This window comes from Leptonotus elevatus, chromosome 15 (genome assembly GCF_054856555.1).
Source record: "Leptonotus elevatus isolate MCC_2025b chromosome 15, RoL_Lele_1.0, whole genome shotgun sequence".
Classification (NCBI taxonomy): Eukaryota; Metazoa; Chordata; class Actinopteri; order Syngnathiformes; family Syngnathidae; genus Leptonotus; species Leptonotus elevatus.
Window position 1 is genome coordinate 5,250,153 of NC_141253.1, and position 23,123 is coordinate 5,273,275.

The window sequence follows — 23,123 nt, forward strand, 5'->3', positions numbered from 1 at the left end:
TGCTAGGTCAAAATCCTCTACCCAATAACCAACCATAGGCTTGGTCCCTTTAGTACCCAGCGCTGGGTTAGCTATTTCACCCAATTTGGGTTACTTTTTGTTTTACGAGTGTTGCAAAGTCAATAGAGACAAGACGACGACTCCTCCCCCCACTTCCATCAATTAGCCGTCTGAAATCAAATTAACCCACGAGGATTCGCGCTCCCCTCGGGCGACTTCCAACGCAAATGAAGAGCAACGCGCATTACTGCGCTAGAGAAGAAGCGCAAGTACCGACCCCAAAAGCGGCAAACAGGTGCGGAGGGCGCGCGGGGGGATTGCAAGCAAAAGCGGCCCGCGGGGCCGCAGGCACTAAACAGATGCTTTTCCTTCGCTTTGTGCCGCCACCTCCGCCCAAACCCACAACACAGGACGGCGTCATCTGATCCGCGCTGTGCTGCAGCATGCGGCCCTGGGAGGTGAGCAAGCCAAGTGACCTAATTAGAGCAGCGAGAGTCCCCCGGGCTGAGTGACAGATAGAGCTGCCAATCACGCGGCGGCGAACCTCCGTCGAAAGCCGCCGCCGATGCCGCCGCCGCCGCCGCCTCACCTGACACAAAGAGGCGGGCGGCGGGATGCTTGCGAGACACCGACGAGGCCGCTCGGACCCAAATAACGACACACAAAGCCTCCGCGTCCAACTGCTGTCAAAGCATGGCGGGGATGGCCTGAAAAGGGTGAATCCTGCTTAGCCTAAATAATTAAGGTGCAAATAAATAAACCAGTCGGCCTCACTAGTGTCTGTGACTTAATTAAGTGTGACGAGGCGCGCAGAAATGAAGTCAAGACAAAGACTCGCAGAACAGCCACGGAAGACACAGAAGCGCAAAATTGTTGCTAAGCAACATACAACAGCTGCAGGATTTTTTTTTCTCTCTCCTGCAAACAAAGGAAAAGATGAAGCAAGAACAAAATATTCTTTGTATCTATTTTTGTATTGCTCTTTGTGTCTAAAACTAGCAGCTCTCTTCTTTCGTTTGATATATTGCACACGCAGATAATTTGCTTGTTGGAATATTAGTCCATTTTCTTGGCCAACTTTTTTTCTTCTTTTTTTTTTTTTAAGAGATGCTGTGGGGAAAATATTAATTAGTAACTGGGTGATATTTATGATACTCTTGTTCTTAAGGGTTTCATCTTTATTGGAGGTTTGACAAAGGCTGCGAGTGCATTCAACCGGTCCAGGCAACCAATTAACAGTTACATGACTAATAACAGTATGACAGTCAAAACACTTATTATAACACTAACTCTTAACGACGAGTGACACACCTTGCAAGATAACATGAATGCACTTGAAATGTGTAAAGGAAAATAATTGATTAGATCTTTGAGATCATTTATTTACAATAGATCATAACGTATAATAGTGCTGGCTTGATTTCAAACTTACTCTCTCCATTGACGTGAATGGAAATTCCACTAATCTGATAGAACACCCCGAAATAGCGTTGTGGTCTGTGTTTTTAACTCATTCACTGCCATTGACGGCTATAAACGTCAAAAATTCATCTTAACAATTTCTATTAGTTTAACATTTTTTTCCCACTTTTGTTACCAAGAGTATGAAAACCTAGAATTTTTTTATTGCACATTTAGAACAGATATGAAATTTGTGATTAATCGCGAGTTAACTAGTGAAGTCATGCGATTAATTACGATTAAACACTTTAATTGCCTGACGCCCTGAATTTTTTTATATTTTCTTTTTTTTATTCATTCACTGCCATTGACAACTATAAACGTCAAAAATTCATTTTAACTATTTCTTTTAGCTTAACATTTTTTTCCACTTTTGTTAACAAGAGTATGAAAACCTAGAATTTTGTATTGTACATTTAGAACAGATATAACATTTGTGATTAATCCTGAGTTAACTATTGAAGTCATGCGATTAATTACAATTTAAAATAATTCATCGCCTCTTGCCCCTAATTTTTTATAAAAAAAAATGTTTTATGAATTTATTACAGTGAATGAGTTAATGAAGACACAGTGATGGCAAGAGTATGAAAACCTAAAAAAAAATGTGGGGTACATTTAGAACAGATATAAAATGTGTGATTAATCGTGAGTTACTAGGGAAGTAATGCGAATAATTACGATTACAAATTGTAATCGCCTGATGAATTTTTTAAAATCTCTTCTTTAAAAAAAAAAAACAATTATATATATATATATATTTTTTTTTTTTTTATAATCTTTTTTTTAAGAAAAGATTATTAAAAATTAGGGGCGTCAGGCAATTACAATTTTTAATCGTAATTAATCGCATGACTTCACTAGTTAACTCACGATTCATCAGAAATGTTATATTTGTTCTAATACAATAAACAAAAAAATCTAGGTTTTCATACTCTTGTTAACAAAAGTGGGGAAAAATGTTTAACTAATAGAAATAAATCAAATGAATTTTTGACGTCTATAGCCGTCAATGGCAGTGAATGAGTTAAAAATAAATGGTCAGGGTGCAAACAAACCACGTTTATTAAATGAACACCTTGGGGGGAAAAAATGCAATTGCTTTGCATTGTATCTTGCATTAAATCTCTCTGTCAATGTATATGTGTAATTCCATAATAGATTATGTAAAAGGAGAAAGAAATGAATCACCGCTGTGGTTAGCTGATCAGCCCTGCATGGAGGCGTCAGTGCCTACGAGTAGCAAATAGTGTTATTGTTCCCGAAATTGGCTAAATGGAGCATAAGTGGCATGAAACATATCTCATTTTGCTTGCAATCTACTGCATCGATTTTTTTTCTTTCTTCCTCTCTTTCTCCAGCAGCGCACGAGTAGGGAGCATTCATGAGTCAGGAAGTAGTCACGGCCATGCCACCGACTTGAACCTGGATCTCACCTGGGCAGGTACGGACTCGCAACAGGCGGCTTGTCTCGCTAACCGTTTACACATAAAGGCCCCGTGTTCTCATCTCTGCTTTTATTACTAAACACAAGCCAGGACTGAAATTGCGCCATTAAAAAAAAAAAAAAAAAAAAAAAAGAACAAAAAGAATCATGGACCTAATTCGAGATGAGCGCGAGGGCGAATCGATGCAACACAAACGGCGTGAATCAACAGTCCGCACACGTGTTTGTTCACAAGTAGCCTTCTGATTGGTCACAGATTATAATCTCTTGGCGGAACATGAGCACATGACGATCATTACAATTTGCGGCGGCCAGCAGACAACACCATGTTGTCTCTCCTCCCGCTCTCTTGTTGGCCGCATCTAAAAGGAGCCCTTTTAACCTAAGTGGGCTCTGGACGGAGGCCAAGTGGGATACCGGCAGAGCCTTTTGGGTTGCAGGAAATATATGGGGCCACTTGCAAGCTCGCGAATGCATCCCTTAAATAAGGTTCATTGTGGTTGTCAGCGTGGCTTCCGTGGTTAAAAGGTGGGCCTTAAGATAAAGACGCCTCAACCGAGGCTTAAACATTTGTCACCTGCAAAATCAGTGGCTGAGCGGGCGGTTTTGTACTGAAAACTAATGCAGCGTTTTGGGTTGTTAACACCGTTTTGGAGCCTGAAGCTGCAAAGTCTTACAATGAAACTTTGACAAAAAAAAACGACCTAACGTTTGACTTTTTTTTTCTCTGTTAACTACAAAGTCGCTAGCGGCGGTTTAGAAAACCGACAAATGCCAAGTTCTCGCATATCCTGACTTACAGTACATGGTTGCATTTTCAATCATGTCAATACAATACCGTGAAGCACCATTTATCGTTCTAAATCCGCTCTTACGAGGTGAAAATTAACAATATACTGTACAGAACTTTTTTTTTTTTTTAAGCATTCATGTTTTCAAATTGCATTGTTGAATGAACATGCCATCTCGTTGAAGTAAATTGCCTCCAATTAACTTTTTTTCTCCCGTGAGTAACAAAGGAGGGAGGGAACTCTAAACACAGTAGGGTTGGCGATATGGATAAGATGTTCATCAATTTTCATCTAACAAACCCAACAAATATTTATTTAAAGGTTTCATTGATTCAAAAATAATTCCTGTGCAAAATGTTCAGACAACAAAAATGTATACTGATTCTAAATTAGTTTTGACATCAACTTAAACATTCATAGTTTTTTCATAAATGCCACAATCAAGTAGTTGGTAGCTATTAGGGGTGTGCCCAAAAAAATCGATTCTCATAAGAATCGCGATTCTCATTTAGTACGATTCAGATTCGATTTTAAATGTCCCAAAATCGATTTTATCTAAAATTATTTTATACTGTCTTGCCTTTGTCTGTGTGTGCCTTTATTTGGAGCGCTGTTCATGTTATGTTATACCCGGTTTGGCCACTGAGGAGCAGTGTGGTTCCACACGGTCTAATTGTGAGACATTTAAAGATTCCCACTCCTAATAGCTATTGTAAACATGTCTTGTAAAGCACCCTTCCAGCATTCTGCCACAAAAACATTTGAATGTAACACAAAATAAGAACAACAACTTTTAATAATACAAAAGATTTCACGATTTAGAAAATTTTCGATTTTTAAAATGACGATGTATCGAATTAATTCGATTTATTGCCCAGCCCTAAAACACAGATGTCGTTTTGTTCTGATTGATGTAAATTGTCCTTAAATAAATAAGCATACCAGCGGGTACTAGTTAGCCCCATGTTCAACATGAGTAGTCCACGAGTCTGTGCTCAAATTAGCTCACCGCTGATGTGACACTGCGGCATATAAGAATAATTAAAACAGAGGAAAGTCAACGTTAATGTTTATTTACAGTATATAGTGGTGTGGCAAAAGAGAGAGGTTTGTTTTTTTCTCTTCATTACATGCTTGTACATTTTAAACCTGTTCAATATTTTCAACACCGATTTTGGCAACGTGATTGCAACATAAGAAGAAATCACCTGAAGCTAACAGCTAGCCTGGCTTTTTTCTATCGCTGCTTCTACTCCGTCTGCTTTGCATTTTCCGGCAGTTTGGAAGCCGAGGCACCGTGCTGCCTCTCTCACAAGTCAATCTTGGTACTACGTACAAGCAAAATTGGGGATACCGTATATACCCGGCCGTCTTTGAGTGTGCAACGCAGGAAAGTGCAAGTTTGTCACTTTCAGATCAAACATGCTTGTCGCATTTCATCATCCAATTTCTTGCTGTTCGCCGGGCGCGCGTCCTGCGCGTGTTTTTCAGGCACATAAGCAAACAACAAATGACAACCTGATCTGCAATTGAGATTGTAAGCGTGTTAAATAGGATTTTCCAGGTGAAGCATAACCGCTACTAAATGCTCAGTGTCAGATTTGAATCAAAGCTGATTGGACATTAGAGCCCTCAACCTGAAAGAAGATTTCCGTCAGTATGTGAAGTAAAGATTTATTGGAAATGTTGACACCTCACCAAAACTGTCATCATTTTGCTGATCGAGAAAGAGCTTGCTTGAAAAGTAGACGGTAGAAGTTGCGCAGGAGCAAGCGCACGCAGATGAAAGTATAACACGCTTGGCAGGGGTAGACCGTAAAATGTATTGGAAGGCAGAATAATCCGTGAAGATGTGTCTGAGCCAGATGGAGTGTCTCTGCCCGAGATAACAAGAACATCCCCCTGATGCAACATAACAGCTAAATTCGTCATAAATAAGAGCGGCGGCGGAAGCTGCGGCGGCGTGACAATGATGTGTTTAATCTATCCATCCAGGACTCTATCTGCCAGTCTTTTGCTCGTCTGCCAAGCTAACTTTCCAGGAGCCAGCTAGCGTCGCTCGCTGCCAATCCAGCCTCCCCGCTCAGCCTCCCGTCGCCCGGCGCGCATGCTCTGACACCGGCGGGCGCTAAGAATAGAAACACAGCTGGCACTGCGGGACGTGCATATTTCACACTCGGGCCACAGCGCTCCCAAATACCCCTGCCCCCCCCCACCCCCCCGTCGAGTCCCGTTTACCAACTCGGGAAGCCAGCGGTGGTTGCCTCGCTAGCAGGCTACAGCATCCCACCCCCTCTTTGAACTGGGCTTCACCTCTCTGGATTGACGTTTTGATAAGATCCAAGACAACACTTGTTGGGAAAAGGGAACCACTCTGCAAAATAATAAAGTCATACTTGGCAGTAATTGCCGCCATACTGCGACGGACTGACACGTTGGCGATTTGCGTCAGGAAAAAAGGTCTTTGTTCAAAAATGTTTTTGTCATTATGCTAAATCGAATATGTATTTTTTTTGTCTATTTTTTTTTATGTATTTATTTGTTTTTTATTATTATTATTATTATTTGTTTTTTTTGTTTGTTTTTTTGTTTTTTGTTTTGCCCCAAATTTTTTGATTTTTTTTTTTAATGAATTTATGGCAGTGAATGAATTAAAAGTGGTTCAGATGATGGATATATTTTTATTTTTTACATTTTAAAATTATTTATTATTACTATTATTAAAAGTGGTTCAGATAATGGATGGATATATTTGTATATTTGAAAAAATTTCAGTGAGTACTCAAAGAGTGAATACTCTGGGGTGGGGTGGGGGGGGGTATTGAACATGCTCCGGGAGCAGCGACGGGGTTAGATTAGTGGAAGCCGCCACCACAGGCACTCAAGGCAAAAAAGCGGCGTTCGGGCCAGCGCGGGGTTCAGCGGGAAGTGACCAGATGGAGGCGCTGGAGAAGAGTGGCGGGTCGGAAGTTGGCTCGGAAAAGCTGGACTGGTTCTGTCCTTAGTTAGGGGGCGCCGCCATGGCTTTTGTTACTGACTTTCAAATGATGGCTGTGTGTTAGGAATGAGAGAATTTAACGATCCTCACACTGTCATGGCCCTGCTTTATTATCATCATTAACATGTTTTATTTAACCCTGTTTTACAATCCAGAGTTGGGGGGGGGGGGGGGGGCATTTGCCAAATTCTTTATTTGTGAAGGGGGGGGTATTTCAATATTTTCATTATCTTTGTGTAGTAATGTTGTAATGTGTAAAATAAATACAAAAATAAATAAAAGACATTGTTTTAAAATCGACAAAATACGATATTTTTTGTTATCTGTTTTTGTTTGTCGCTTAGTGCTTCATTCAATAAAGATTTGCATGCAGACCATTTGACTTCTTTGTCCTATAGCATTTTTAACTTTACAACAGAGGAAAATTGGCAAAAATTGGCCATTTTCTTGCTGATATTTTTGGGGAGGTGAAATGTTTAAATGGCATTACCTTTGCCTTATGTCATGTGTTAATGTGAAGACAAAAATAATAATCGATAATAATCTGCCTTTTACTCCCCCAAAAAGCAAAGAAAATCAAAACAATTTTTTTTTCTACAGTATTTAACTTTACAAGAGAGAAAAATCAGCAAAAATCATCCGATTTTTTTCTTTGTTTTTGCAATTTTGTGTGTGTGTGGGGGTGTGTGTGGGGGGGGAGCATTATCTTTGTCTTATGCCGTGTTACCAAAAGCAAAAAAAATAAAAAATATGATTTAAACAACACTTGTCCTATATTTTTAAATTTACAAGAGAGAAAAATCGGCAAAAATCGGCCGATTTTTTTGGGGGGGGTGCTATTTGTGTGAATGTTTGTCTTATATTATAAAATGCTAATAAGAAACGTCTTTATACATTTTTTTTAATGTTGGAAAAAAAAGCATCCGCAAATAAGTGAAATATGACAAATGACTCATTCCCACCATGTATGCAGTAACTTCTCAACCGTTACAAAACCATGTCCAAACAAATTGTTTTTGACGCAGCACGTCCTATTAATCTCCCGCTCCTGTCCCACTTGAAATTTCACCGCTCCTCGCTCTCCCGCGCTTCTCGGTGAGTCCTATTAATAAAAAAGCAAACACAAACAGACCCCGTGCTCAAAAGACACGACACCACTCCTGATCACCTGCATCTCCTTACAAGCCGCCGCGCCTCGTCCGCCATAAATCAAGACGCCGCGCTTAATGGCGCTCCCACAGCTGCATAGCTTAGCGCTTTATTTCTGGGCCGGACCATCACATCGTTATTATAAAGGCGGGATCTCTATTGGAATACAGTTTGTGCTAATGAGCGCCTCTTAGTTGATCACATTAGACCCTCCACTCGAGGACACTTTAATTACCAGCGGTGCACTTCTCGCCCGTTGAGGGGGGGGAAGACAAGACGTCCTCTAATTAAAGAGTCTGCATTCTACCTGTGTTTGCACAAGCCGGCGTCCTTGGCGGGGATGTTTTCACAGCCCCCGACCCCCCTTCAAGTCCATAAAACATATATACTGTGTGCATGTGCAAGTGTGTGGCTGGCAGATTTAGTGCGTTTCAAATATGAGATACATACTGCATGTTTGCGTGGCCATGTGGGTGCCTTCAATCTCCGTCCTGTTTATGGACGCGTTACACGGGGACTGTTTGAAGGTTGTCTCCTGGGTGAGGACGCCGGCGGGTAGCAAACGTTATGACCGCCTGACATGGACTGAGAGCCAATAGAAGAGGTGTATCGGGGGGAAAAAAGAGGAACGCTGCGCGAATCGTGTCTTCACAATCTTCTTCTATTTTTCTTTACCCATTTTTATGGTAAACACTTATTAGAGGTTCATCCCCGCTCACGAGGGTTCAAAGAGGTGTTTAACGGAAGTTTACTGTCAAAGTAGGCCTAAATGTAAAACTGAATTCTACCTCGTGTAGTTTCAACAACCAAGCGAAGCTAATTATCTTAATGCTAACAAACAATGCAAAATCCCAATGACATGCTAACATTTAGCATGAGGGATGTTCAATACCACTTTCTTCAGACCGATATCAGCACAAGTAGCCAGCTCTTAAAATACCAAGTGCCGATAAGTACTTCTGAATTTAGTCAATTAAACTTAAATTTAATTTAATTAATTTGAATGAAGTACTTCAAGAATTTTGGTATATTTATTCATATAATCACTTGAATGACGACAGCTATTCACGACAATTCGGCCCCTATCCCACTGTAATGCATGGTGATGCCCTCACGTGTGGGTAAGGAGAGCCACATTTGCTGACACACAAGTAGCCAGCTCTTGAGTAGTCGCCGATACCACACCATGTGCCGCTAAGTACTTCTGAATTTAGTCAATTGAAATTTAATTTAATGAATTTGAATGAAGTACTTGATGAATTTTGGCATATTTATTCATATAATCACTGCAATGACGACAGCTATTCACGACAATTCGGCCCCTATCCCACTGTAATGCAGTAAAATGATGCCCTCACGTGTGGGCAAGGAGAGACACATTTGCTGACGCACAGTGAATGGGACAAGCGAGTCAAATGTCAAATGTGAAGACTCGCAAGGAGCCTCTGATGTCACTCGCTAGGCCACGCCCCTTCGAGGCACGCATCCAAAACAAATACTACAGTAATTACAAACGTGCCTTGGCGCAATAAAGGTTGAGAAATTGCTTTGGATCGTGCAGGTGTACCTAATTTACTGGCTGGTGAGTGTACAAAGAGCCCAGTGGAGGCTTCCTGTGTGTTGCCTCCTTTTTTTTTTTTTTCTTTTTTTTTTATAGTCTCCGCCTTTGCTTAGCTTGAGTCACTGTTACAATAAGCTGCACATGTCCACAGCCAGATGAGTGTTCTCGCTCCCTCTCGGCCCTCCCTCTCTCATTATGCTCCCTCGCTCTTTAATTTTCTCTCCCGCCGTCTGACTCGCTCGCTCAAACGGGGGCCGAGGCCAGCAGTCAGGAAATGCACATCAGTCATAATACTTTCCTAAAATGAAAACAGATTCCACTGCAGTCCCTCAGACCCGCTCTCTCTCGCTCTCTCCCTCTTTTCCTCTGTGTCAGAGCTCAAAAACATTCCCCCACCCCTCGTCTCGTCCTCCGCCCTTTCCCCTCCTCCGCCGCCAGCTCACGTCCTACGCAGGACTCGTTTTTTTTGCACCCCGTCACAGATGGATAATGGTCGGTTTGGCCAATGTCTGCAAGCGTTGATGCCGGCGTGCGACGACGCCGCTGACGGACGGCTCGCGACAGTAACGCGCCTTGTAAAGTCCCATCACATCTTCCTCTTCCTTTCTGTCTCCACTTCTTTCTTTTTTTTCTTTTTTTTTATGATAATGATGCAAGTTGCAGTTACAAGCAGTAAATCAGTGAGAGCGACAAGGTTAGCACATGGAGGATTGCAGTAAAACAGGTTGTCAGACTGCTTAGCCAAGACCTTTTTTTTAATGTTACAACATAGGTCAAGTAATGCCCAGTTGATAATAAAAAGAGGCCGGCTACACTATTTTTTATATTTGAATAGAGATGCAAGTGCTCACATGCTGTCTATAAAAAAAATAAAAATAAGTAGGGTCTAAAATAACCCAATTATGGGTCAAAAAGGCACATGCCGCTAATTGGGTAAATTTGACCCAAATTTGGGGGGGGGGGGGATTCCACCAAATAACCCCTAAAAATCAAATTGTTTTATAACAAAAAAGGGGGCAGTCAGTTGCTTTTGGACCTAACTCAGTCGAACTAAGGTGTAAAAAATAAATCAATTAATAATAATAATACTAAAAGTAGAAGTTCTGATTCAACTCCTGTACTCAAAGGGGAGTTTGTACATTGAAAAGAAAGAAAGAGAGAAAGAAAGAAAAAGAAAGAGAGAAAGAAAGAAAGAAGTATTACTTTGCCCTACTTTTTAATTGATTGTATATGCCCAAAAAAATTAACTTAAAAAAGATAACATTTAGCATTATAGCAACTCTCCAGTACGAATAAGTTATGCTACCAACGTAGCAGCCATGGCTAACGCTGGCTTGTTTACAGTGCTAACGCTAGCTTAGATTTTGCTTGAGCTGCAATTTTGCTGAAGATTTTTTATGGGTTCTCTGTTCCCAAAGTTTTGCTAAAATTGTCAACTGAATAACAAAAAATGCTACATTAGCTACTGTTTTGTTTTGTTTTTTTACTGCTAGTCTTTAGCCTGGCACAAGACATGACACATTCATCATGAATCATTCAAAATACTCAAGAAAAGTACATCTTTTTAGGTACGCTATCTACCTCAGTGCGACTGCATTTGACAAATAATCTCTACTTCTTTTCACGACAAGCAAAAGCACGTGTACAAATGATTGCACCACTTAAAAAAAAAAAAAAAAAAAAGGGCAGGAAATGACCACAGCTCAATCACATGTGAGCCACAATTAGATTGAACTTCTGGTAAATCTCTGTTGAACACGCTTTTGTTTGTAAGCACCGCAACACTTGCCTACATTCCACTGACACAAATGAATCTTGCAACCTCGTCTATGCTCTTATTTTGATTGACAATTTAACAGGCATGTTTACTATTGTGGTTGTTGTGTTACACGCCGTCCAACGGGTGCGGCTAAATGCGGTAACTGAAATGCTAGGAGCATCACTCAATATAATAAAAAAAATATTATATACCTGTATATACCATATATTAGTATATTAGTAGTACAGTTGAATTGCTACTGTAAACTACTACAACCCCGGTGACATACTAAACAACAATAATGCACGAGCAGCCTTGTTACTGTCCACCAAACACTCAAATAAATGATTAAAGAAATAAAAAATATGATGACTGTAAGATAGATAGATAGACGACAAAAAACATGACATTTTTCCCATAATGCAACGGGATATTGACTTGCGCACGTGTGATTGCGCACTACAGCCACGTCACAGGTGGACAGAATGAAGCGCACCTATAGTGGAAAATTAAGCAAGTAAACATCGCATGTAGAAAATACGAATGAAAAAATTTCAAAGCAAATATTTTCTGAACTTAATTTTTACTGTTGGTGAGCTTTGTCCTGCCCACGTGTCAAGTGGCTGTCGTGCACAATTGTGCATGCAAAAATCAATACCCTGTTGCATTACGGGGGGGAGAAAAAATGTCATGTTTTTAGCATTTAGTCTACATTTACCAATACGTTTGAACGACTATCAATAAATTCAAACCACTTTGCAGGATGTTCGAATGACTTTATCAATATGGGCGAAACACTTTGTAGTAGTACGCTCCAACGAGGTAAGCGCAGTCAGAACTGTTTACTCCACAATGGTAGTTCCACACTTCCGTAAGTACTAAAGTAAAGTACATTTCTTGTGTGCTGACATGCAGCAATACCAAAAACAACTAACTGCAAATTTAAAACCAAACATCTATGGTATTAATTAACAAAGACGAAAACGAAGGACATGTTTTCGTGACAATTATAGCTGGTTTTAGTTAGCTTTATTAGCATCTTTTTGTCATTTTATTTTGTTAACTAAAAAAAAATTATTTTTTTTTTCAATTTGAGTTATTTAACTACAGCAATGTTTGCCCTGGGGTCCTCGATGTTGTTGTTTGGAGCCAAAGCATGTACTCCAGTCTACTGCATGCCTTTCCACTTGGCTGCCCTCAGGGAGCTGGACAGTCAGCACGCTGCTTCTTTCTTTTTCTTTTTTCTTCTTTTTTTTTTTTTTTTAACGGGGCTGCCAAATCTACCACCCGCCTCCCGACAAAGTCACCAAATTTCATCTCAAACTGTATTCGCTGTGCCTGTCAGAAAACTCCTATCAAGCCATCTTTGTGAGGGCAACATTAACATTTTATCAGCTTTTATCTGGAAGGTTGATGGGAGGAGGAGGAGGAGGAGGAGTGAAAAGCTTTCGACTGCTCCTCGGCGTGCACGATCCTCTGATTTATGAGCTGGTAAGCCGTTTGTGTAGCTTGACACATTACAATATTGAAGATGAGGAAATCATTATGGCTGGGAGAAATATTTGAGGGGCAGCCGCCACTCGGCATTGGAGACTGAAATGATTATTTAAAAGGGGGGGTGATGCCTTAAAATAGGCAATGTATGTGTATGGAGCAGGAATTCCCATTTCCATGCGTATCATCAGAAGGTGTGTTTTGCTCCATTAGAACTGATTTTAGCCTCACGTGCTAAGCATTATTTATTGATGAGAATCTTGGACTATAATGAATATAACGCCCCTCACACGGCGCTAAATGTGCCTGTGCATTATTAATTGTACAACATGTTTATTAATATGGTTTACAGTGGTGTGAAACAATCAATCAGGTATTTCAAATGCCGTACTTTGCTTGCTTTAGTTAGAAACCACACCTTATCTTAGTTAATATATATAAAAAAAAATTATGTAGTTGAACCAGTTGTACCTAATGTTGTGACCAAAATCTAATTTTTAATTATATTAGAAACAGCCCTCAGTATGATGTAGTGGTGTTCTGCAACTTAAAATGAACAAATGTATTTGTTTAAATGAATGTATTTAATTTAATAGTTAATTTTAAAAATGACTTGATCACCAAATGCAGTTAAGATCTCAACTTTGCTGTCTTGAAAGATGAAATCTTCATTATCATGTGTTTTTGAAAGTTCATGCTTACGGCGTTTGAAGAGGAATGAAACCATGCGCGCTATCTGCTGGCTTGGTTTAATCATTTAATAACGATTTGATTTAATATGTTATTAATGTCAACTACTACTACTACTAAATACTTTTCCAGAGGATACGGTGTTGGCTTATGATATCAAACCCCACATGACATCACACCCTTAAAAGTGCTGGGTCAAGAATAACCCAATATTAGTCAAAAATTGGACCGACCGACTACTTGGGTCAATTTGACGCAACTTTGGGTTGCTTTGCCCCAAAACAACCCAAGTGGTGGTGGTGGGTTTTTTTTTTATATACAAACATTTGGGTTGTCTAATTTTGACCAATATTGGGTTATTTTTTACCCAACAATGAATTAAATGATTATATATTACAATTTTTTTTTTAATTATTTAAATATGTAATTATTGTTTATACTTAGTTATAATCCGTACGGTTTTTGGGTCACATTGGATTAACCCAACAGCAGAGTCACATTTAACCTAATAGCAACTTCTCATTTAACCCATTTTGTGGGATACAATCCTAACCCAACACACACCCCCTCAGCACAGCTGAAGAACCACTGGCTGGGTCAGTCCCATTTTAGGAACACATAGGGTTACCCAAATAACCCATTTTGGGCTATTTTTGACCCAGCAGTTTGAAGGATGCAGGCAGGGTCCCCTAATATCCTCCAGTGCACGTCATGTGTTATCAGGGGCCGAATAAAAAGAAGGGGCACCCCCCAGAACTCCATGACGTAAGGTGTCAAATCTTTTTTTTTTTATGTCATCAGCTCTGTATTGTATGTCGAAACTAAACCAAGCCATTTGTGTTAAAGACATGCACACATTGTTATTACATCCCCCTCGTGTAACCACATTTCTAACTAACACCCTTCAGAATGATGCAGTGTTGTTCTCCAATCACAGCAAATGAAAACACTTTTCAATTAATACCGCTAATCCCAATTAGCTGGCAAGGGAGCCCATGATGAGAGGTGTTTAATTACTCTTTGATTTTGGCATTTATTTCCATCCATGATCAGCTCTGTATTGTATATACAAATACATGTTTGTTTGTTTTTCAGGGCTGTAGCTGGATTTCTAATTATTTATTGGTTATTTTAAAAAAAATCAGCTCTGTATATAAAAACGACCGTTCCGATAACAAAAATGAGCATCCCCCAAAACACCATGAGGTTTAAACGAATTGAAATTCATGCATTTTGTTTATTTATGTTCAGCTCCGTATTATTTATAAAAAATAAAAATAAACTATTGTTTTCCAGTGTTTTAGCTGGTACCAGGGGCCATAACAGGAAGGGGGCACCTCCGGGACAACATGAGGTTTCACATGATTATAATTCTGCTTCCAAACTCAATCCAATCCTTTGCATTCAAGACATCGCCAGCGTAACTTTGCATAGGCATTCAATTGTTTCTCTGTGTCCTACCAGGGAGAAGATGTTGGAGTGGCAGTCCTCAAGGCTTGCCCCGTTCGCCACCCAGTTCGTCGTTGTCGTCATAATGCTCCCAGCTTTGGCTCCTCAGCGTTGGGCATGTCGAAATCCTACATCAACACCCCAAGGGGCTGACACACAGAGCGGGGGTCCCGTCCCCTGAAGTGGGGTTCGCTAAACCGCCCCCCCCCCCAAAAAAAACAAAAACAAAGCAAGGCTTGAAACCTCACAAGAGGTCCAGATAAATAAGAGAAGCAGCAAATAATGGGGCGTATTCACAGCGAAGAAGAAGAAGAAGAAGTGCACGATGTGCCCATGGTCGAACTGAAAATAATCCACGCAGGGGGATCAAAACACGATTCCAATCCAGGTCAGGCGGACACATCCACGCCATTTGGTGAAGATCAGCCTGAGACGCACATCGTAGTGATAATCGGAATAATAATCCATGGTTGCAAACGCACCGACGACCGCACCGCACGCCACACACACACAAAAAAAAAAAACTTCTCGTCTCGAGGAAAACCACACAAACAAACACCCGTGTGATTTCTTACACGCGTGTGATTCTTCTTCACGATCCCATGCACCACTTGTGATAGTTTACGAGAATCGCGCAGGGGCTATTTATAGCCGCCTTTCTTAGCTCAGCGCACAATGTAACCCGGCCAGGAATGTTTTAATCCCTCTGTTGCTTCTCTATTCAGGAAACCGATGGAGATTCTCTTCCAGATGAGGGGAAAGAAAATCCCAAACAGCGGCTTGATCCTCGCGTCCCCCTCGACCCTTCCTTAGGGGACAAAAAGTGGGGCACAATCCACGATCGTCCGAAAGAGGAGAGAAACTATTCTTACTCCAGCGGCAGGAAAGCGACAAGCAGCCCTTCTTGCTTGCGTGTGTGTGTGTGTGTGCGTGGAGAGAGAAAAAAAAAAGCCTTCCTTCCTTTCAGTTTTATATCATTACGACACGTCCTCCCGCGGCTGCACACACACGCGCGCGCACGCACGCACGCACACGCAAATAAGAGCCGGCAAAGAAAAGGCACCGATTTCTTGCACGTTTTATTGTGTGAGCGCGCGCGTAAAAATGCTCGCCCTCGCGCAGATTTGGCGTCCTCGCTATGTGTGATCATGTCATTGAGGTTGGTAAATAAGAAGTGGTGGTGTGTGGAGTGGGGGGGGGGGGGGGGTCCGTGGGGTCTGCGCGCGCACGCTCGTGCAACGTAACATCCAAAGACAATCCCCCCACAAACCCCCCCCCCCCCCTTTACGCGCGGCAATGTAATGGCGGTCGTCGCACAACAAGAGACTCGCCTTTCCCATTTGACCACCCCCCTCCCTCCCATTTCCACCCCACACGCCACAATCACCCCCCCCCCCTACACACACACACACACACCCGACCCACGTGATCCAAGTGTGGGATTACATTTTGCACAGCTGCAAAGATCCACTGTGTGTGCGTCACCTTCTCGATTATTAGTATTAATAGTAATATGATACAGTACACATATTTGGGCTGCTGTCTTTATGTGCATGCTTGCATGATGGAGGGAGCATGAGACACTTGACTGAATGTTTGCACACTAAGAACAACAACAATAACACAACCGGTAATAATACTAATAATAATAATACATGTAAAATAATAATAATAATAATAAAATAGTATCATCACATCAAACACTTGCCTATAAATAGGTATTAGGTCCAGCCTGAAAAGGAAAAAGATACCTATACATCAGCAGTTTCAAATATTCCGTATTTAATCTCAAATATTAAATTTTTCTATACAAAAAAAATACACATTTATCTAAAGAAATATATGACTTATCTCGGAAATGTATAACTTTCGACAGTATACGAGTATTTTCGTAAAATTGTGATATAACTCTCGAAATAAATATTACCTTCTCTAAGAAAAATAATAATAATGCCACATATTCTTTCAATATTACTAATTTAAACTAGAAAATATTTTTTTCCTTGAAAATTGACTGATATTGTAACACAAAGACCATCTATAAAATAAAAAAAACTTACCCCAAAATATTTTTTAAGAAATATTTTTTACAAACTAAGTAATATTATATTACGACTTTAAAAAAACTGACAAAATTATGCAAAAATTACTCTATTCCAAATATATGACTTTATTCGAATTTATTCTCACATTATGACTTAAATTTAGAAAATGTACGACTTTTTAGAAAATATGAAACTGTACTTGTAATATTCTAACTTAGATTCATAATTACACTACTATAAAAGTTTGACTAACAAAAAGTCTTATATTTTAAATATATAACTTCTTGAAAATATATGACTTTATTCTCTGAAATATTACAACTCAAATATAGAAAATGTATAACTTATTTCTATAAAATATACGACTGTATTTTCATAGTACTGTATTAGAATTTAAATCCAACCAAAAAATATATATATATATCATAAAATTATGACTTTAATCAAAATATATGTATTTCTGTACTTCAAACTTTTTGGGTGGGAAATTTACAATGTAATTCCCATAAAATTACAATATTAATCTAAAAAAAAATCTATATTTTGATAAAAAAGCCTTTTTTTTTTCCTCAAAAAGAAGTATTTTGAAACAGTTCAAAACAACCACACTCTTAAAACGTCTGTGTTAAAAGTAACCCACATTGGGTAAAATAGCTACTGTATCCAAATAGGACAGAGCCAATGCTGGGTTATTTATACCCAGCACAATGGGTCAAGATTTTGTTCCTAAAAGGGGTCAAAACTGTGGCTTGTCAGGGGTCAACACAGCAAGTCACTCATGTGAAATGCTTTGCACAGTTTTACACCTGATGCCCTTCATGACACAACTCACAGCCTGACCGGGATTTGAACCCTGTGTCCAAACCCAATGAGCTATCCAGGTGCCGCCAAAAGGTTCTAAGGATGTTACATTCAATTGAACTCAACTTCAGTACACAGCAAAACTAGAAAATGGCGACCAGAAAGGCAAAATGCCGGTCTTCGACCCAATCTGCTGGGTCATAATAATGAACCCAAATCCAAATCCACAACTACCCATAGAATGGGTTAGGAAAACACAACTCATCATACTGCTTTATAGGCCGTGTGTTTGTACTCAAATGTAATGAAACCGCACCGATGTTTGCCACAATTAACAGAAGAGTTAGCTCACATCAATAACGCCGAAAATATAGGCTGATTATTAAAACCTTTGGAGTGGAATCCTTCCTTGTTAGAATGTCATGTTCGTCTTTTCTTCGCGTCTAAATGGAAATGATCAAGCTGCCATGACAGCGACAGTTTTTTTTATGTCTGCACGTAGAGCCTTTGAATTAGTCATAGAGAGCGACAAGCTCGACGGGCTTTACTCGGCTATAGGAGATATTCAAATCCGATTTTAAGTGACAATCATTTAAAAGTGCCAGCAGATCAAGCCACATTGCCGTAAATCGCATTTCCTAAGCTGACACTTTGGGATATTTACATTATTTTTCAGACAACTTTTGACAAGCTGTCCAGCCGACATGCAAACCCTCCGAGCAGTCGCGCACAACATGGCAGCAGTTTGATTTCTCTTTTATAATTAATAGCTCCCCGCCAGCCCCGACGCTCCATCCTTTGCCGAAGCGAGATGTTACCTTTATGTGTAAATCTAGCCGAGCTATTTATAGGCCATTCCCTTACTCTGGCGCCGAGCTACTTACTGGGAGGAACAGACTGGCTTCCCCCCAGTGATATATACCGAACGTGTCCGATGATACTGGTGCGGTTCTGACATGAATCATTTAAGGGCGCTTCATGCATGAGAGGACATGTTGTTGCACGGCGCCACAAAGGGAGAAAAGGGAGCCTTAAAAGTCCACTGATTCTTCCTCGAGCTGCTGGGGAAAGATAAGCATCAGATGGATGAGCAGGGGACTTAGCCTGGCGGTTATTGATCCCTCTGCTCCAGGAATGATCCACAAGTCATTCGGATAACCTTTTTTGTCCGATAGATCCTTAAAGGCTTTAGAGAAAGAAAAGAAGTCGAAGAGGAAGATAGTGGCGCGCGCAGTTTGGTGCACTTGGCGTGCCGCTGATAGATGAGATTCAAATCGCTTTCCATATGTCGCACGTTTCCTTTCATCGGGCGCCCGCTGACTTGATATGTATTTATTCCGTGTGTGTGTAGGAGAAAAGATGTACAATATCCCCCCACATACTGTAATCTTGCCATTATAGTCGTTGAATTTTTTTTGAAAATATAGTGCTGCCTTAAGACGCAAGTTGAATTCACTCCGTGACCACATCCATAACTCAAAACAATCTTTTATTGAGCCATTTTCACCAATAAAGTTGAAGAAAACACATTTTCTGGGTTTGGTCAGCAAACTGAGCCATGATTGGTCGTCACCTACTTCCTCAGCACGGGTGATGTCACCTTCACTCGACAGCAAGTGGAAAAACATTTTTTTTAAAGGTCTTATTTGTACATGAAAAATGTTGAAGTTGTCAAATTCAATCTGGACAAAATATTCACGTTTTACTGCCGAAAATGGCACAATGAGTCAAGTATCCCTTTAATATTGTACGACATATTAAAAATATACAATTATTATTATTATTTGTTTAAAGATTTTATTTTATTTTACTTGTTGTATTTTAGTACTTTATTGACTTTTTTTATTTTTTTAAAATATAGTTTTACTAGATTTGATGTGTATGATAGCGTGCAAATCTCAATGTGCAGCACTTTGGAAACGCTTGTTTATAAAATGTGCTATAGAAATAAAGTGGATTGGATAAAAATCAAATGTAAAGCATGAATGAGTTTTGCCACCTTTTTTTTTTGCCTCAAAACAATTGACATTTGTCTGCTCCTTATGACTTATACATAAATACTGACGTAGGCAGGTCACAAGAAGAAGACAGTAGCAGTTGCTCAGTAAGCCGCAATTATATCAGTCATATCAGTCCGTGAGTACCATTCGATTATATATTGGCATCACAAGGTGGTAGATTAAAAAAATTTAATCGCAAAGGCTGCAACACGGGAATAAAAAAAAAACTGCTTAATTTCAGTCCATCAGTAGGATTTATTTTATATAGATATGTAAAGTATATATATTTATGTATGTATTCACTTTGTGTTGAGATAAATTCACATTGCTTAAGAAGGGCAATCCACATTTACATATTGTTTAGTAGGGGTGTTAGAAAAAAAATCGATTCGGCAATTTATCGCGATTTTACAGCGCGCAATTCTCGAATCGATTCCATATGCGGCCGAATCGATTTTTAAACATCAATTTTTTTATGCGAATATTCAACAAAACGTCTTACTTAGGGTGAGGATTCACACATTAAGCATGAAAGAATGTTCTATTAATGGAACATCAAGCCTTAATATTTGATTTCAGTGCTGTTCAAACATGAAACAGACTGCAACCTGTTTGTTAAATGCAGTGGCTCAGTTATAAGCCTGAATTTTCAGATAAATCAATACATTTTCATACAAATCTTACAGTGTACATGTACAAGTTTACTGATTAGTATTTTCTAAATTTGAGTAAAAAAAATAAAAATAAATTGCAATAATCAATTTATAGATTCGCATCGGGATTAATCGGTATCGAATCGAATCGTGACCTATGAATCGCGATACGAATCGAATCAATTCACACCCCTATTGTTTAGTAAAGCTGTAGCGAAAGCTTAAATGACTGCAAGTCAAAATGTTTAGAAAGTTAACAATTCTAAAAGTATTCAAAATCTTGGTTCATTTGTCTATTCTTAATGTAAGCCTAACCTAAAAGACTAAAACATGTATGTATGATAAATCTGGTACTGTTTATCGTAATACAGATTGTTATAGTATTGCTTGTGTTTGTTCAAAAGAAAAACATAGCGGCGCGGGGGGAGAATCGCAATTAGATTTATTTTCCAAATCGTTGGGTTGTAGTCAGAAAAAGGGGTGTTATTTGTGTACTTGACGCGTCTTGCAGCCGGATGAGACGTTCACATTGACGTGGGAAAGCACGGAAGGCACGCCCCACTCCGTGTTTCTCGTCATGTTTTTGCACACCGCTAACTGCGGGAGTGCTCATTAATGATTCAGGACGAGCATATTTCAAGGGAATATGCTCGCGTGGACACTGAAGGGTGTTCATCAGTCATACTGTGCTCCCCCCCACGGGCCCCCCTTCCCACACACACACACACAAATAGCAGTTATCCGAGTGGGCATCTTCATCAGTGATTGATGGCTCACTGGGCGTTAAGTTAACACACAGCAAAGCAAAGCGGCAAAGTCTGGCCATGATATCAGATGAGGGCTTCTCTCGTCTTTGTGCAAGTGCGCCTTCTACCTCGCTGGCATTTCCTGGAGCGCGGCAGAGTGTGGCTGAGGAGAATAGATGGTGTGCATTATAATGAACATGGGCTGACACCGCCTCATCCATCATGGCAGCCGGCAAAGTTATAGTAGTGGCAGAGTGAGAGAGAGACTTTAAATCACACAAAGTGTCTGCGGGTCTAAACTTTGTTGTTGTTTTTTTATTTAGAACAGCCGAAGTTCATTGTAGTTGTTTTCCAGGTACGCAAGATCAGCCAGTTTACTATTTGTCATTCCTGTCAGGTTTCTGGATCTTGACCCTAATGCAATGGCGGTTCTGCATTTGGAGAAAGGGGCTTCGTGTGCCACCGCATGCACTTACAACAGAAAGTGTGCAACTCATGTCTGGGGTTAGTTGCTTTTTTGTAACACTTAGTCCAACGATTACGGACGCATGGAACTGCTAATGTGGGGAAAACATTTTTGACTGGCAAACTGACAATTCCAAGCTTACGTCACAAGTCAAAACGGCGGTCTTTTGCTACGTTCAAGGAAGGTTGGAAGTCGGATTTATCCCACTGGGAGTTTCCCAGTTCCGTCCTCAAAGCGTTCGAGGCAAATGTAATCAACAAAGATGGCCGATTCCGATGTCATTTGTTTGTTGGTCCTGTTAACGCAGTCATTCCAAATCACATTGTGTCACATGAACATGTCTTGTGTTTGCATTTGACTCAAACGCTTTGAGGTCGGAACTGACACAATCCAAGTGGGATAAGTCCGATTTCCCACTTTCCTCGAATGCAGCGTTTGTCTCGATGAAAGGACATCCTCCGCTCATTGGATTATTTTGCTTCTGTGGCAGGGGATCAGACCGCCAAAGTTCCCGCCTTTGGCCGCCACCCAGGTTGCTACGCACCTGACCCCATTGGCCCCTCCTACAGGTGGTGAGGGACCCACGTTGCCTTTTCAGGCTATGCCCGGCCGGGTCCCATGGATGAAGGCCCGGCCACCAGACACTCGCCTTCGAGCCCCGCCTCCAGATGGGAGCTCCGGTGACCCGCGTCCAGGCAAGGGAAACCAAGATCCATTTTTCAGACTCATCATAAGGGGTCCGCCTGAGCCATGCTTTGTCTGGTCCCTCACTTAGAACCTGTTTGCCATGGGTGACCCTGCCCCAGACAACATAGGATCATTGAGACACGCAACCCAGAATGTTCAGAATTGTCAAAACGTTCGAACGAAGGTACTTAAAAATACGTACTTTAAAAAAAAAAAAAAAAGGGAAAAAAAGAAAAAAAATAAGAAAAAATTAATAATAATAAAAAAATTAAAAAAATACGTACTGAAAAATGTTTTATTGAATGTTGGATTTAAATACAGTACATTTAAATGCATTTGCATGCATGTTCAAACGTACTTGTAGGCTAAATGTTAAAAATTTAAGCATTTGGCCTACATTATACTACAGTAATACGTTCGAAAATGATAAAGTACACACTGTTTACTCGTATTTTTTATGATTTATAATTATGTCTGCAGTACATGATTTCCGCTCTTCATTTCTTCCCATAATGCCTCAGGGTATTAGAGAGCGAGAGAGAGAGAGAGAGAGAGAGAGAGAGAAAATCCAAAGCACTATAGAACTTGAATCGATAGAATGTCGCGAATGAATAACTTATAGACCAAAAAAAAAGAAAAACAAAAGTATAAAATTAACAGCGAGTCATAATTCCAAATTATGGGTGGAAAAACAACAAAGACATTGAGCATTCTTCTTCTTCTATTGTCGTCATTTACCATCTGTGTAGTCACATTACAAAGACATCTCCAAGTCACGCTGAAATCAATATACCGCACCATCACAACACTTGCTGCACGAGTGATTCAGCCCAGATGTCGCAACGTGCACTCCCCAGCAACAAATCGCAACGCGCACTGGCACAACAAAAAGTCACTTTAAAGACTTTGTGTAAGAAAGAAAAAAA

General features: G+C 40.2%; 1 protein-coding gene across 2 annotated transcripts in view; it reads right to left on the reverse strand.

The window, feature by feature from the left end:
• The window catches only part of LOC147161696 (mediator of RNA polymerase II transcription subunit 13-like), a 90,309-nt gene extending 74,356 nt beyond the window's left edge, over positions 1–15,953 (reverse strand). For both annotated transcript variants that reach the window (XM_086095993.1, XM_086095991.1), the window contains exon 1: positions 14,812–15,953. In XM_086095993.1, coding sequence (XP_085952119.1) covers positions 14,812–14,883 — 72 coding nt within the window. In that variant the 5' untranslated portion in view covers positions 14,884–15,953. The remainder of the gene's footprint in view (positions 1–14,811) is intronic.
• Positions 15,954–23,123: the final 7,170 nt, after the last annotated feature.